Below are 16264 nucleotides of genomic sequence, written 5' to 3' on the forward strand. Positions count from 1 at the left end.
GGCTGGAGTGCAATGGCATGATCTCAGCTCACTGCAACCTCCACCTCCTGGGTTCAAGTGATTTTCCTGCCTCAGCCTCCCGAGTAGCTAGGATTACAGGTATCTGCCACCGCACCCCCACTGATTTTTGTATTTTTATTAAAGACGGGGTTTCACCATGTTGGCCAGGCAGATCCCGAACTCCTGACTTCAGGTGATCCACCCGCTTCGGTTTCCCAAATGCTAGGATTACAGGCATGAGCCACAGCACCCGGCCCTATTTTCATCCTACATTACTAGACACCTACCTCATCGTCAAATAATATCTACCATCTACTCTATGTCTCTCCCTCACTCTCTTTTTTTTTTTTTTGAGACGGAGTCTCACTCTGTTACCCAGCCTGGAGTCCAGTGGTACAATCTCAGCTCACTGCTGCCTCTGGCTCCTGGGTTCAAGCAATCCTCCTGCCTCAGCCTCCCAAGTAGCTGGGACTACAGGCACGTGCCACTACACCTGCCTAATTTTTGTACTTTTTTGTACAGAAAGGGTTTCGCCACATTGGCCAGGTTGGTCTTAAACCCCTCACCTCAGGTAATCTGCCCGCCTCAGCCTCCCAAAGTGCTAGGATTACAGGCGTGAGCCACTGCACCCAGCTACTCTGTTTTTCATATTTCAGATACTCTGCTCCCATTTTAAACCAAAAACAATCTTGAGAAGTAGATTTTTTTCTTTAATTATCATTATTTTTGATATGGAGGCTCACTATATTGCCCAGGTTGGTCTCAAACTTTTGGGATCAAGCAATCCTCCCACCTCAGCCTCCTGAGCAGCTGGAACTACATATATGTACCACTTTACCCAGCCTGGGAAGTGTTTTTTGTTTTTTTTTTTTTTTGAGACGGAGTCTCGCTCTGTCACCCAGACTGGAGTGCAGTGGCATGATCTCGGCTCACTGCAACCTCCACCTCCCAGGTTCACGTCATTCTCCTGCCTCAGCCTCCCGAGTAGCTGGGACTACAGGCATGTGCCACCACGCCCAGCTAATTTTTGTATTTTTAGTAGAGACGGGGTTTCACCACATTGGCCAGGATGGTCTCGATCTCTTGACCTCGTGATCCGCCCGCCTCGGCCTCCCACAGTGCTGGGATTACAGGCATGAGCCACCGCGCCCGGCTGGGAAGTGGAATTTTTTTTTTTATCAGAGGCAAGGAAACATCCAGTGTGCCCAGTAGTTCTCAAACTTTTTGGTTTCAGGATTCATTTGTGATCTTAAAAACCAGAGGTCCTGAAAATCTTTTGTGTAAGTTTTACAAATCAATATTTACCATATTAGAGATTAAAACTCAGAAGTTTTAAATATTTAAATGAATTTTTTAAAATTAATAACATAGGCCAGGCACGGTGACTCACACCTGTAATCCCAGCTACTTGGGAGGCTGAGGCAGGAGAATCGCTCCAACCCGGGAGGCAGAGGTTGCAGTGAGCTGAGATCACACCACTGCACTGCAGTCTGGGTGACAAGAGTGAAACTCCATCTCAAAAAAAAAAAATCAATAACATACCCATCAAAAAGTATCACAAACACATTTTAATGAAAAATTAACTTTTCCAAAACAAAAAAATTGTTTAGTGAGAGGAGAATTCACATTGTTTTACATTTTCACAAATCTCTTCAATGTCTGGCTAAATAGAACGTGGCTAGTCTTAGAACTTGCCTCTGCATTCAGTCTGTTGGGAATATACTAAGTAAAGCAGATGAAGAAAATCCAGCTTCACAAAGATATGCAATTACAAAAGGAAGGAGTATTTTAATAACATTTTCAGGTAACTGTGCATATTCTTTAAATACTGTACCAAAATTTGACAAGTGGCAGTTTATGACACTTAAAAGTTAATCGCAATATGAAATCTGAAACCATAACAGTAATCTTTTGCTTTTTTTTTTTTTTTTTTTTTTTTGGAGACAGGGTCTCTCCCTGTTGTCCAGGCTGGAGTGGTGCAGTGGCACATTCTCAGCTCAGTGCAACCTCCACCTCCCAGGTTCAAGCAATTCTCATCCCTCAGCCACCGAAGTAGCCGAGATTACAGGCACGTACCTCCACACCTGGCTAATTTTTGTATTTTTAGTAGAGACAGGGTTTCACCATGTTGCTCAGGCTGGTCTCAAACTCCTGGGCTCAAGCGATCCGCTTGCCACGGCCTCCCAAAGTGCTGGGATTGCAGATGTGAGTCACCAGGCCTGGCCTATAATAGTGATCCTCCATACCCCGTTACATTTGTTATCTTACACTTTGAGTAAATGGTAAACTAGTAATTTGAAAAATGAAAATGACATTGCATTTTATATCATCAAAAAACCATATTTGTTAATATCACTGCTCATCTCACCTCAGGAAAGTCTTTAAAGTGTCGGAAACTGTTAGCCCCATAGTGGTGGACTCAGATTTTCCAAAATTCAAATTTTTCATTAGTAAATTCAAATTTTGTCATCGGCAACAAATACTGTCAATTGTTCTCCTTGAAGTGACTGGCCCACTTCCTTCACTTTTGCAAATATAGTTGCCAAATACCCAAGTCTAAATAATCACAGTTTCTCAGTCATTCTCAAGTAAAAATAGTGTTCCATAAAAAAGCAGTTATTTTAACTCATGACTCAAAGAATTTCACAAGTTTTTTTTTTTTTTTTTTTTTGTTTTTTTTTTTTTTTGAGCAGAGTCTCGCTCTGTCACCCAGGATGGAGTGCAATGGTGAGATCTCAGCTTACTGCAACATCCGCCTCCCAGGTTCAAGTAATTTTCCCTGCCTTAGTCCCTGAGTAGCTAGGATTACAGGCACCCACCACCACACCTGGCAAATTTTTATATTTTTTAGTAAAGATGGGGTTTTGTCATGTTGGCCAGGCTGATCTTGAACTCCCGACCTCAGGTGATCTGGTGCTGGGATTACAGGTGTGAGCCACCGTGCCCAACCCACAACTACTTTTCCTTGAGTAAACTATCTTTCTTCAGCATGCAGTAGATATGCTTTATGCATACTTCCCATTTCATCACACAGACTTTTTTCTTTTTCTTTTTAGATGGGGTCTCACTCTGTTGCCCAGGCTGGAGTGCAGTGGCACAATAATAGCTGACTACAGCCTCAAACTCCTGGGCTCAAGCAATGCTTCCACCTTAGCCTCTTGAGGGGCTAGGACTTACAGACTCACACCACCAAGCCTGGCTAATTTTTTTCTTTTTAATATTTTTAGAGATGGGGGCCAGGTGCAGCGGCTCACACCTGTAGTCCCAGCACTCTGGGAGGCTGAGGCAGGTGGATCACAAGAGGCCAGGAGTTCGAGACCAGCCTGGCCAAGAGGGCAAAATCCCATCTCTACTAAAAATACAAAAATCAGCCAGGCGTGGTGGTGCATGCCTGTAGTCCCAGCTACTCGGGATGCTGAGGCACAAGAATCACTTGAACCTGGGAGGCAGAGGATGCATTGAACTGAGATCACACCACTGCACTCCAGCTTGGGTGACAGAGCGAGACCTTGTCCAAAAAAAAAAAAAAAAAAAAAACAAGAAATAAAAAAAAGGCCGGGCATGGTGGCTCACGCCTGTAATCCCAGCACTTTGGGAGGCCGAGACAGGAGACAGGAGGATCACATGAGGTCAGGGGTTCAAGACCAGCCTCAGCAACATGGAGAAACCCCATCTCAACTAAAAATACAAAAAGTTAGTCAGGCGTGGTGGCATGTGCCTATAATCTCAGCTACTCAGGAGGCTGAGGCAGGAGAATCGCTTGAACCCGGGAGGCAGAGGTTGCAGTGAGCCAGGATCGTGCCATTGCACTCCAGCCTGGATAACAAGAGAGAAACTCTGTCTCAAAAAAAAAAAAAAATTTTTTTTTTAGAGATCGGGAGTCTCAGGCCGGACTCAGTGGCTCACGCCTGTAATCCCAGCACTCTGGGAGGCCAAGGCAGGTGGATCAGCTGAGGTCAGGAGTTTGAGATGGGGAGGGGGGGGTCTCATTTGGTTGCCCAGGCTGGTCTTGAACCCATGGCTTCAAGCAATCCTCCCACCTCAGCCTCCAAAAGTGCTGGGATTATAGGCATGAGCCATCATGCCCAGCCAGACTTTTCAAATAATGGATATTCTAAAGGATTGAGAGTTAAGTGAAACTGGCATTTGGTGAAGGCATGTTCGTGAAGAACTCAATGATAATCAGCATATTCTAGTGTCATTCCCTTGGTTCATGCTAAGGCACGAGCAGTTTTACCCTCCATTGCCTCTGTACCACCTTAGAGACCCAAGGGTCCACAGGCCACAATTAACGAATTTGTGAGCTAGCTGAAATGGCTTCTTAAACAACTAATATACAGCCAAGCCAGGATTTAAACCAAGTTGTATCTGACACTGAAATCTATAACTCCTCACTATATTACACAGCTTCAATGCTTCTCAGCACAACATGCTTGCTAACATGTTTATTCATACTCATAACCCAATCCTGCAATTCCAGAACAGGCCCCAGAGGAAGATAAGTCCCAAAGGATACATTTTACATTGTATTTAATCAGTCAATAGCTATTTAGAGGCTCAAATCCCATGTTTCTGATTAGCAATCTTTTGTTTGTTTGTTTTTCGTTTTTTTCAGACGGAGTTTCGCTCTTGTTGCCCAGGCTGGAGTGCAATGGCGCGATCTCGGCTCACCACAACCTCCGCCTCCCAGGTTCAAGCAATTCTCCTGCCTCAGCCTCCTGAGGAGCTGGGATTACAGGCGCCTGTCACCATACCTGGCTAATTTTTGTATTTTTAGTAGAGACGGGGTTTCACCATATTTGCCAGGATGGTCTCGATCTCCTGACCTCGTGATCCACCCACCTCAGCCTCCCAAAGTGCTGGGATTACAGGCATGAGCCACCGCACCCGGCTTATTTTTTATTTTTTCGAGACAGAGTCTCACTCTATTGCCCAGGCTGGGGTGCAATGCATGATCTCGGCTCACTGCAACCTCTGCCTCCCGGGTTCTAGCGATTCTCCTGCCTCAGCCTCCCGAGTAGCTGGGATTACAGGCACGCACCACCACACCTGGCTAATTTTTGTATTTTTAGTAGAGACAGGGTTTCACCATGTTGGCTAGGCTGGTCTTGAACTCCTGACCTTCTGATCTGCCTGCCTCGGCCTCCCAAAGTGCTGGGATTACAGGCGTGAGCCACTGCACCTGGAACAATTGTTTTTAAGGAACACATACAACATAAACAATTATTCACGGTTTGGTGGTGGTCTTAAAATAACATGTACAAAAGAAACCCAAATTAGTTTCAAATCTCAATCTGCCCTGTAGTAGCTGTGTGTGAGTTTGGGCTATTTCTCTTCAATCTTTCAGTCTCCCTTTCATTGTCTACAAAATAATCCTATCTCACAGGACTTTGGGAAAAAACTGACACAGAATATGTGAAAAAGTACTTTGTTAACCTCAAAACGCAAGATAAATGTTAGCGAGAACTGCACATTTGACTGAAGGTATATATAATACAAAAGTTCAATTTTATGCTTCCAATTTTAGTAGTTCGAGGTTGGTCTCTAACTTTCTGACCTTTGATCATGGCTGTATTTCACATCTTAAAAAGTCTACAACTGGGGGAAACACTACACTGGGGGAAAACATGACTTGGTTTATTCCAGTTTTCAGGAATGTGTTAAGACACTGCTTATATTAATATCCTTTATGTTAGCAAAATACAAATGTTTATTTTGAGAGAGAAGTTACATAGAAACTTCTACACTACACTGGGGGAAAACATGACTTGGTTTATTCCAGTTTTCAGGAATGTCTTAAGACACTGCTTATATTAATATCCTTTATGTTAGCAAAATACAAATGTTTGAGAGAGAAGTTACATGGAAATTTTAGGAAATCAATTCCTAAAGTCTACTCTAAAGAACTGTAATTTTAACAATCAAAGATGACATAATGGGACCTCCATCTAGGAGGTGATGACATGCAAGTGTCAGATTTTTTTATAATCTAAAAAATCCAGAAAACACCTTGAAAAACCAAAAGAAAATCAGCCTGTAAGTAAGTAACCAAAACAAGACTTTACTCATGGAGCAGCTCCTAATCAGAGTCAATTTACACACATTTCTGCTCATTTACACAGTCATATTTAAGGCAGGGAAATTGCACAGGCGACAGTAAGTCCTGTTGGCATCCTTTAAAGACTACATTGTTTGCAATGTATTATTAAGTCTTATGGCCCCAACTACACTGTATGCATATAGCACTCTATGAGTAATCTGTTCAGCTTTCATTTCCCAGTGAAAAAATTCTACAAATATACATGAGACTAAACACTGACAACAGAATCTAAATATGAGGTATGCCCCTCCTGTTACTGCTTTGAAATTCTCTTTTTTTTTTTTTAGACGGAGTCTTGCTCTGTTGCCCAGGCTGGAGTGCAGTGGTGCGGTTTTGGCTCACTGCAACCTTCACCTCCCAGGTTCAAGAGATTCTCCTGCCTCAGCCTCCTGAGTAGCTGGGATTACAGGCACGCACCACCATGCCCAGCTAATTTTTTTGTATTTTCAGTAGAGACGGGGTTTCACCATGTTGGTCAGGCTGGTCTCAAACTCCCGACCTCACGATCCACCTGCCTCAGCCACCCAAAGTGCTGGGATTACAGGCGTGAGCCAACACGCCTGGCACTGCTTTGAAATTCTTACAAACACCCAGCAGATGAAAAATTGAGCTAAATATTTTCTAGCTCATTCATCAGTGATTTGCTGTGACATCACGGACCAACAATTTTATTTTTCTGTACCTTTGCTATTCTCATTCCCACTAAAGAAATGATAAATTTTCAACAATATATGACAGGAGAACAGAAATGAACTGAATGAAAAAAGTGCCTAACACCAAAACATCTCCTGTTAATCATAGTTATTATAAGCAGTATGTGTTTGTACTTTATATCTTCTACCTACCCCCAACCCCACCATTCCACAGAAAACTAATGCTGCATTATTCACTTCACAAATGTAATTATCAACAAATTCCATCACTAATTTGACCACTGCTTTTATTCACCAAAAATGTAAATCAGGAATCATTTGTGTCACAGAGACTGAGGCAACCTAGCTTACCACCAGTTGTGTTTGTTGATGTTGTTGTTGTTTTAATTTTGCAGCACATGTGAAAACACACATGGATCATGGACAGTACAAAACTTAAAAATCTGCTCATGAAATTTTACCTGTCCATGGATATCTCCACACACTGTTACTGGTGTTGATACTGGCTGAACATTTGACTCTTCTAAGAGGAGGTCACAAACGTAGTCACATAGCCGCTGTAAAAAGAGAAAATAAAAGGTAAACATTTACTACAACATTAAAACTAAAGATAAAATACCAAAAAAGAAAAATACCAGGTCTAATACTTACAACACCCAAGTATACTTTTTGATAGGAAAGTACCCTGTGATAATTCGGGGGTTGGATTTCTGCCAGCTGTCACACAGAATTCTTAATGCAATGCAAACTACCTACAGAGACACTAGGTTCTAGGAGACAGACAGCTTTACAAGAACTGTAAAATGATGCTTTTCACCAAAAACACACACACATATACACATATATATATATGAAGAAATAATTATAACAGTAAAAGGTTTTTGGTTTTTTTTTTTTTTTGAAATGGAGTCTCACTCTATCTCCCAGGCTGAAATGCAGTGGCACGATCTCCGCTCACTTCTACCTCCATCTCCCAGATTCAAGCAATTTTCCTGCCTCAGCCTCCCAAGTAGCTGGGGTTACAGGCATGTGTCACCACACCCGGCTGATTTTTGTTATTTTTAGTAGACACAGGGTTTTACCATGTTGGCCAGGCTGGTCTTGAACTCCTGACCTCAGGTGATCCACCCACCTCAGCCTCCCAAAGTGCTGGGATTACAGGCGTCAGCCACCGTGCCCAGCCAGTAAAAGGTTTTTATCTGGTAATTTAAAAAATAAATTGCAAACCACACACTTACCATTTGACCCAGCAATTGTAGTCTTGGCAATAAAAACATGTTCAAAATCTGTATATAAATACTCGCAGAAGCCTAATTCATAATAGCCCAAAACTAAAAACAAATCAGCTATCCTTCAATGAGTGAATGGTTAAACACATTTTGGTACATCCACACCATGTAATACTACTCAGCAATAAAAAGAAACAAATACTGCCACACAACAACCTGGATTCATCTCAAGGCATTTATGTTGAGTGAAAAAAAACGAAACAACAGAAAACTTTCCCAAAAGGTTATATACTGTATAATTCCATTTATATAACCTTCTTTTTTTCCCTTTTTTTTGAGACAGAGTCTTGCTCTGTTGCCCAGGCTGGAGTCCAGTAGCGCAATTTCAGTTCACTGCAAACTGCCTCCCAGTTCAAGTGATTCCCATGCCTCAGTCTCACAAGTACCTGGGATTACAGGCACACACCATCATGCCCAGCTAATTTTTGTATTCTTAGTAGTTTCACCATGTTGGTCAGGCTGGTCTCAAACTCCCAACCTCAGGTGATCTGCCCGCTTCGGCCTCCCAAAGTGGTGGGATTACAGGCGTTGAGCCACTGCATTCAGCCGTGTTTACACATTCTTGAAATGACAAAATTAAAGAAATGGAGAACGGATTAGTTGTTGTCAGGGGTCCAGCAGTTGCAGGAAGGAAGTGGGTGTGGCTATAGAAGGGCAACATGAGGAATTCTTGTGATGATGGACCTGTTCTGTATTTTGACTATAGAGTTGGATACATGAGCCCTTACCCAATAAAACTGCGAAGAACTGAATACACACAAACACACACACACACACACACACACACACACACACACACAAGTAAAACTGAAGAAATCTGAACATCATGAGGTGATGATCTTGGGTTGTACCTGAAGATCATGAGTTGTATCAGTGTCAATGTTGGCTGATGTTGTATTGGTTGTGGCATTACACTATAGTTCTACAAAATGTTACCACTGGGGAAAACTGGGTTATTTTGAAATAAAAAGGCTAACTATAATTAATTATAAAATTCAAATCTAAAACTGAGGAGCCAGCTGGGCACGGTGGCTCTCGCCTGTAATCCCAGCATTTTGGGAGGCCAAAGTGGGTGGATCATTTGAGGTCAGGGGTTCAAGACCAGCCTGGCCAACATGGCAAAACCCCCTATCTCTACTAAATATAAAAATTAGGCTGAGCACGGTGAATCATGCCTGTAATCCCAGCACTTTGGGAGGCTGAGGGGGGTGGATCACGAGGTCAGGAGTTCAGGACCAGCCTGGCCAACGTAGTGAAACCCAGTCTCTATTAAAAATACAAAAATTAGCTGGGCGTGGTGGCAGGCGCCTGTAATCCCAGCTACTCGGGAGGCTGAGACAGGAAAATCACTTGAATCCGGGAGGCAGAAGTTGCAGTGAGCTGAGATTGCGCCCATTGCACCCCAGCCTGGGCAGCAGAGAGACTCCATCTCAAAACAAAACAAAAAAAAAATTAGCCAGGCGTGGGGTGCACAGCTGTAATCCCAGCTACTCGGGAGGATGAGGCAAGAGAATCGCTTGAACCCAGTAGACAGAGGTTGCCGTAAACCGAGGTCGCGCCACTGCACTCCAGCTTGGGAAACAGGGCGAGACTCTTTCTCAAAACAAACAAACAACAACAACAAAAAAAAGATGAGCCTTTTTTAATTTTATTTTTTTGAGACAGAATCTCGCTCTGTTGCCAGGCTGGAGTGCAGTGGCGCAATCTCAGCTCACTGCAATCTCTGCCTCCCAGGTTCAAGCCATTCTCCTGCCTCAGCCTCCCGAGTAGCTGGGATTACAGGCATGAGTCATCATACCCAGCTCATTTTTGGATTTTTAGTAGAGACAAGGTTTCACCATGTTGGCCAGGATGGTCTCGCTCTCCTGACCTCATGATCCGCCCGCCTCGGCCTCCCAAAGTGCTGGGATTACAGGCGTGAGCCACCGCACCCAGCCAAGCCATTCTTTTTGTTAAAGGAACTCTAAATGTTTGCACTTCAAAAATATTTGTCCACTGAAAGTAATCAAACCAAAAAATGTCATAGAAAGCATATGATTCACACACCAACGTTCTGGAAAAGGAAGTATACATCCCTGCTATATACAGGGAACTGGAGGTCTCAGGTGGAACCTTCCTTCCTACCTGAGACCAGTTTGTACTATTGCCAAAGGCTTATTGGATTTTACGATAGGTATGCCAAGAAAGGAGAAATTAAGCTAACAAGCATAATGAAATCACTTAAACATTAATTAAGGAATCTAAGTGCTACAATCTCATTAATATATGAGAAACACTTTAACAGTTACAGCTACAACAATAGCTACACAGTAGCAAGAACAGAACTCAGTGGGGGGGGAGGAGGAAAAAAAGGGCTCCCAAAAGAAAATGAGGGGAAATAGAGTTGTTAATTTCCTAAACGTTATACAAAAAATCAGAAAACTTCAAAATAAAATGATTTGCCTTCATTCCTAGGGTAAGTTCCTGATCTTAAAATAGCACCTCAAAGGCAAGATCTTCCTTTTGGCCTGGAATCCTTCTGGCCTTGAGTCCCTGGGTAGCTAGCTCCTGTTTGTGTTGAATTTTCCACAACACCTAGATGCTTCAACAAATCAATCCATGGTCCTGCCATATAGTACATCCATCACTCATTTAAAAAAATAACAAAAACAGGCCAGCCGTGGTGGCTCACACCTATAATCCCAGCACTTTAGGAGGCTGAGGCAGGTGGATCATTTGAGGTCAGGAGTTCGAGACCGGCCTAGCCAACATAGCAAAACCCTGTCTATACTAAATACAAAAATAAGCTGGTCAGTAGAGGCACGCACCTGTAATCTCAGCTACTTGGGAGGCTGAGACAGGAGAATCGCTTCAGCCTGGGAGGCGGAGGTTGCAGTGTGCCGAGATCGCGCCACTGCACTCCAGTCTGGGCGACAGAGTGAGAACCTATCTAAAAAAAAGAAAAACAGGCCAGGTGTGTGGCTCACATCTGTAATCCCAGCACTTTGGGAGGCCGAGGCAGGTGGATCACCTGAGGTCAGGAGTTCAAGATCAGCCTGGCCAACATGGTGAAACCTCATCTCTACTAAAAATACAAATAATTAGCTGGGCGTGGTGGCGGGGCGCTGGTAATCCTGTACTTGGGAGGCTGAGGCAGGAGAATTGCTTGAACCCAGGAGCAGAGTTTGCAGTGAGCCAAGATCACGCCATTGCACTCCAGCCTGGGTGACAGAGTGAGACTCTGTTTCAAAAAAAAAACAAAAACAAAAGCAAAAAATAGATGCTGGTGAGTGAAACAATGTTTCTGAACTTTGAGCCTTAAACTTTATACTGAAAGATGTTCTCGAAGGTTCCATCAGAATTATAAAATTCTGGTTTGCATTAGAAATTACCTACGCCAGCCGGGCGCGGTGGCTCACGCCTGTAATCCCAGCACTTTGGGAGGCCGAGGCGGGTGGATCACGAAGGTCAGGAGATTGAGACCATCCTGGCTAACACGGTGAAACCCCGTCTCTACTACAAAAAAATACAAAAAAATTAGCGGGGCGTGGTGGCAGGCGCCTGTAGTCCCAGCTACTAGGGAGGCTGAGGCAGGAGAATGGCGTGAACCCGGGAGGCGGAGCTTGCAGTGAGCAGAGATCGCGCCACTGCACTCCAGCCTGGTCGACACAGCGAGACTCTGTCTCAAAAAAAAAAAAAAAAAAAGAAATTACCTACACCAAATTTCTCACTTGACTTAGATAGTAAGACTAAGATGTTACTTAATCTTAGCAACAGATGTAGAATCCAAGTTTCCTACCACTTTCCACTACACTATATTGAATATTTAGTTGTTCAATGCAACAAATATTTATGGAGTGCCTGGTATGTTACCAGGTATTGTTCTGGATACAAAGTAAATAGCAACGACCAAAACAGACTAAAAGCTCTGCTCTCAAGGGGCTTACATTCTAATAGAATGAGACAGACAATAAATAAGTAAAATATATAACAGTAATTTGTCACATAGTGATATCAAGGAAGTATAGAGCAAACAGACACACTAGAAGAGGGATGGGGTGCTGGGGTGGAGAGTAGGTGCTGTTATTTTAAACAGGGAGAGTATGGAAGCCTTACTGATAAAGTGAATTCTGAGCAAAACTCTGAAGGAGGTAAGGCTATGGGGACACAATACTGCAGGCAGAGAAATAAAGACCAAAAGTCCTGATGTGAAGCATGCTTGTGTCTAAGAAACATCATCAAGGCTGGTGTGTTTAGAGTAAACTGAATGAGAAGAAAAACAGGAGAGCATCACAGAATTATTTAGGTCACTGGTGGTGAAAATAAGGACCTGGGCTTCTACTGAGTGTAACGGGAAGCCATTAGAAGTTCTAGAGCAGAAGACTGACATGATATTAAGTCAGCTGTTTTGAAAACAAACTGGCCAGGCGTGGTGGCTCACACCTATCATCCCAGCACTTTGGGAGGCCGAGGTGAGCGTATCACTTGAGCTCAGGAGTTCGAGACCTGCCTGGGCAACATGGCAAAACCCAGTCTCTACAAAAAATACAAAAACTAGCTGGGCGTGGTGGCATGTACCTGAAGTCCCAGATACTTGGAAGGCTGAGGTGCAAGGATCGCTTGAGCCCAGGAGGTCAAAGCTGCAGTAAGCTGAGATTGTGCCACTGCACTCCAGCCTGGGTCACAGAGAGAGACCCTTTCTCAAAATAACAAGAAAAGAGAAAATGGACTGATGGTGGTGGAGGGGTGGCTGGGCTGGGGTTGGAATTGGGACAAAGGAGTAAGCAGGGAGATCAGTGAAGTGTCTTCTATAATAATCTAGGTAAAAGTTAACTAGCTTGGACAGGGTAGTAGAAGTAGAAAATAGGGAAAATAGATTCCAGATGTTATCTGAATGTAGCATCTGCTAGATTTATGACCAGCTGGATACAGGGTGTTAAGAGAAAGTAAAGAATCAAGGATGACTCGGGATTTCTGGCTTAAACAATTATAAGGCTGGAAATAATCATTACTGAGACAGTTACAACTCCAGGGAAAGTAGATTTTTTTATTGTGTTTTTTTTTACCCCTGTAAATAGACTATTTTTTAGAGCAGTTTTAGCTTCACAGCAAAATTGAGCAGAAAAGTACAGAATTCCCGGCCGGGCGCAGTGGTTCACGCCTGTAATCCCAGCACTTTGAGGGGCCGAGGCAGGCGGATCACGAGGTCAGGAGAGTGAGACCATCCTGGCTAACACAGTGAAACCCCATCTCTACTAAAAATACAAAAAATTAGCCGGGCGTGGTGGCGGGCGCCTGTAGTCTCAGCTACTCGAAAGGCTGAGGCAGGAGAATGGCGTGAACCCGGGAGGCCGAACTTGCAGTAAGCAGAGATGGCGCCACTGCACTCCAGCCTGGGGTGACAGCAAGACTCTATCTCAAAACAAACAAACAAACAAACAAAATCTTAAAGTACAGAGTTCCCCTGCTGGGCACAGTGGCTGGCGCCTGTAATCCCACCACATAGGGAGGCAAAGGCAGGAGGATCGCTTGAGCCCAGGAATTCAAGACCGCCCTCAGCAATATAGAGACCTCGTTCTCCATAAAAAGGGAAAAAAAGAAAAAGAAAAAAAGAAAAAAGTACAGAGTTCCCATATACCCCCTGCCCCTCCCCACAGACAGCCTCCCCGCATCAACATCTCACACTTGAGTGGTACGTTTGTTACAGATGATGAGCATACACTGACATATCATTATCATCCAAAGGCCATAGTTTGTTTAAATTAGGGTCACTCCTACTGCACATTCTATAAGTTTTGACAATTGTATAATGACATGTACCTACCATTATAGTATCATACAGAATAGTTTCACCTATTCAAACTCACCTCCCTTCAACCTCTGAAAACCACTGATCTTTTTACTGTCTCTATAGTTTTGCCTTTCCCAAAATGTCATATAGTTGGAATCATATATATGTAGCCTTTTCAGGTTGGTTTCTTTCATTTAGTAATATGTATTTAAGGTTCTTCCATGTCTTTTTATGGCTTGATAGCTCATTTCTTCTTAGCACTGCATAATATTTCATTGTCTGGGTGTATTACAGTTTGTTTATCCACCCACCTAGTGAAGGACATCTTGGTTCCTTCCAAGTCTTGGCAATTATGAATAAAGTGGCTATAAAAATCTATGTACAGGTTTTTGTATGGACATAAGTTTACAACTCATTTGGGTAAATATCAAGGAGCAGGACTGCTGGATTATATGAAGAGTTTGTTTAGTTTTATAAGAAACTGCCAAACCGTCTTCCAAAGTGGCTGTACCATTTTGCATTCCCACCAGCAATGAATGAGAGTTCTTGTTGCTCCACATCTTCATCAGCATTTGGTACTGTTAGTGTTCTGGATTTTGGCCATTCTAATAGGTATATAGTGGTTATCTCATCGTTGTTTCACTTTGCATTTCCCTAATGACACGGAAGGTAGAGCATCTTCTCATACGCTTATTTGTCATCACTGTATCTTCTTTGATGAGGTGTCTTTTGTCCATTTTTTTGGCATATATGTATTTATTTTACTTTATTATATCTTACTAATATTCTTTAAGGGACAAACCAGGCAAGTAGGCTACAGTGAGGAAATCTTAGAGAGTTAAGAAACCACTATGATACTTCCGGGTATTATCTTCAGTGATGCTTATCTTTATTCTGGGACTCCAAGTAATATTCAGCTCCTACAGCTACCACAAATGCAGCAAATCCCCATTTGAATCTTTGTAATAATGCACCAACAAAGGAAACATTTCTGCAAAGCCACCCATGCATCTCCAAGCTTCACTGAAGCCCAATAAATCCCTTAGCCCTCCTGCAGCCAGCTTCTTCTAGACAGTTTCTACTGGTGTCCCTTCTATCTTCCATTGTTTATAATCTGGAAGTTCCATTTTACTATCTCCATGTTCATGTCCATGTCCATGGGCCACGTCTTGCAAGACTGTGAGAATTGAGGAAAACATATTGTGATGTGCCTTCCACTTTCACACCTAGGTGGTGAAAGTGTAATTTAGCACAACCATTCTGAAAAACTGGCATGATCTGACAGCAACTTCCTTTTGTCCATTTTTTAATCAGATTGTTCATTTTCTTACTGAGTTTTAAGAGTTATCTGTACGCCAGGCATGGTGGCTCACGTCTGTAATCCCAGCACTTTGGGAGGCCGAGGAGGTCAGACCACCTGAGGTCAGGAGTTCGAGACCAGCCTGACCAACACAGAGAAACCCCATCTCTACTAAAAAATACAAAATTAGTCGGGTGTGGTGGCGCATGCCTATAATCCCAGCTACTCGAAAGGCAGAGGCAGGAGAATTGCTTGAACGTGGGAGGCGGAGGTTGCGGTGAGCTGAGATCACACCACTGCACTCCAGCCTAGGCAACAAGAGCGCGAAACTCCATCTCAAAAAAAAAAAAAAAAAAAGAATTATCTGCATATTTTGGATAACAATACTTTATCAGACCCGTCTTTTGCAAATATTTTCTCCCAGTACATGGATCATCATCTCACTCTCTTGATAGGGTCTTTCACAAAGCAAAAGCTTTTAATTTTAATGAAGTCTGGCTTATCAACTATTTCTTTCAAGAGCAGATTGTTTTGATTTGTTTAGGTTTGGTTTGGAGGGTGGGGAACTATGAATATAATTTTTTATTTTTATTTATTAGATAGAGTTTTGTTCTAACTCCTCTCCATGGAGGCTGCCCCACGCACCCGCCTCACCAGGTCTGGGGGGCTACCTAGGCATGCTCCCTCCGAGGCTTTGTACTTTCTGTTCACTCAGTCAAGAATGCTTTTCCCTAGACATGGGCTTGGCTATCTCTCTTCATCCAGCTTTCCTTTTCTCTCTCTTTTTTTTTTTTTTTTTGGAGACAAAGTCTTGCTTTGTCGTTCAGGCTGGAGTGCAATGGCGTGATATTGGCTCACTGCAACCTCCACCTCCCGGATTCAAGCGATTCTCCTGCCTCAGCCTCCCAAGTATCTGGGATTACAGGCACCTGCCACCACATCCAGCTAATTTTTATATTTTTAGTAGAGATGGGGTTTCACCACGTTGGCCAGGCTGGTCTCGAGCTCCTGACCTCAGGTGATCTACCTGCCTCAGCCTCCCAAAGTGCTAGGATTACAAGTGTGAGCATCACACCCAGCCCGAATATAATTTTTTAAAACAACTATTGCGACATAATTCACCTACATAAAATGCATCCCTTTGAAGGGTAA

At 43.2% G+C, this 16264-nt stretch overlaps 1 protein-coding gene and 1 pseudogene across 1 annotated transcript in view; both read right to left on the minus strand.

Annotated features, from left to right (window-relative positions):
- Positions 1-16264, minus strand: part of PPP6C (protein phosphatase 6 catalytic subunit) — a 43744-nt gene that overhangs the window by 17341 nt on the left and 10139 nt on the right. Inside the window, exon 2 of the mRNA XM_031014488.3 lies at positions 7215-7310. Within this exon, the coding sequence (XP_030870348.1) occupies positions 7215-7310 (96 nt within the window). The remainder of the gene's footprint in view (positions 1-7214; positions 7311-16264) is intronic.
- On the minus strand, positions 14538-15398 carry LOC129524794 (NADH dehydrogenase [ubiquinone] 1 beta subcomplex subunit 3-like; annotated as a pseudogene).

This window comes from Gorilla gorilla, chromosome 13 (assembly GCF_029281585.2).
Source record: "Gorilla gorilla gorilla isolate KB3781 chromosome 13, NHGRI_mGorGor1-v2.1_pri, whole genome shotgun sequence".
Classification (NCBI taxonomy): Eukaryota; Metazoa; Chordata; class Mammalia; order Primates; family Hominidae; genus Gorilla; species Gorilla gorilla.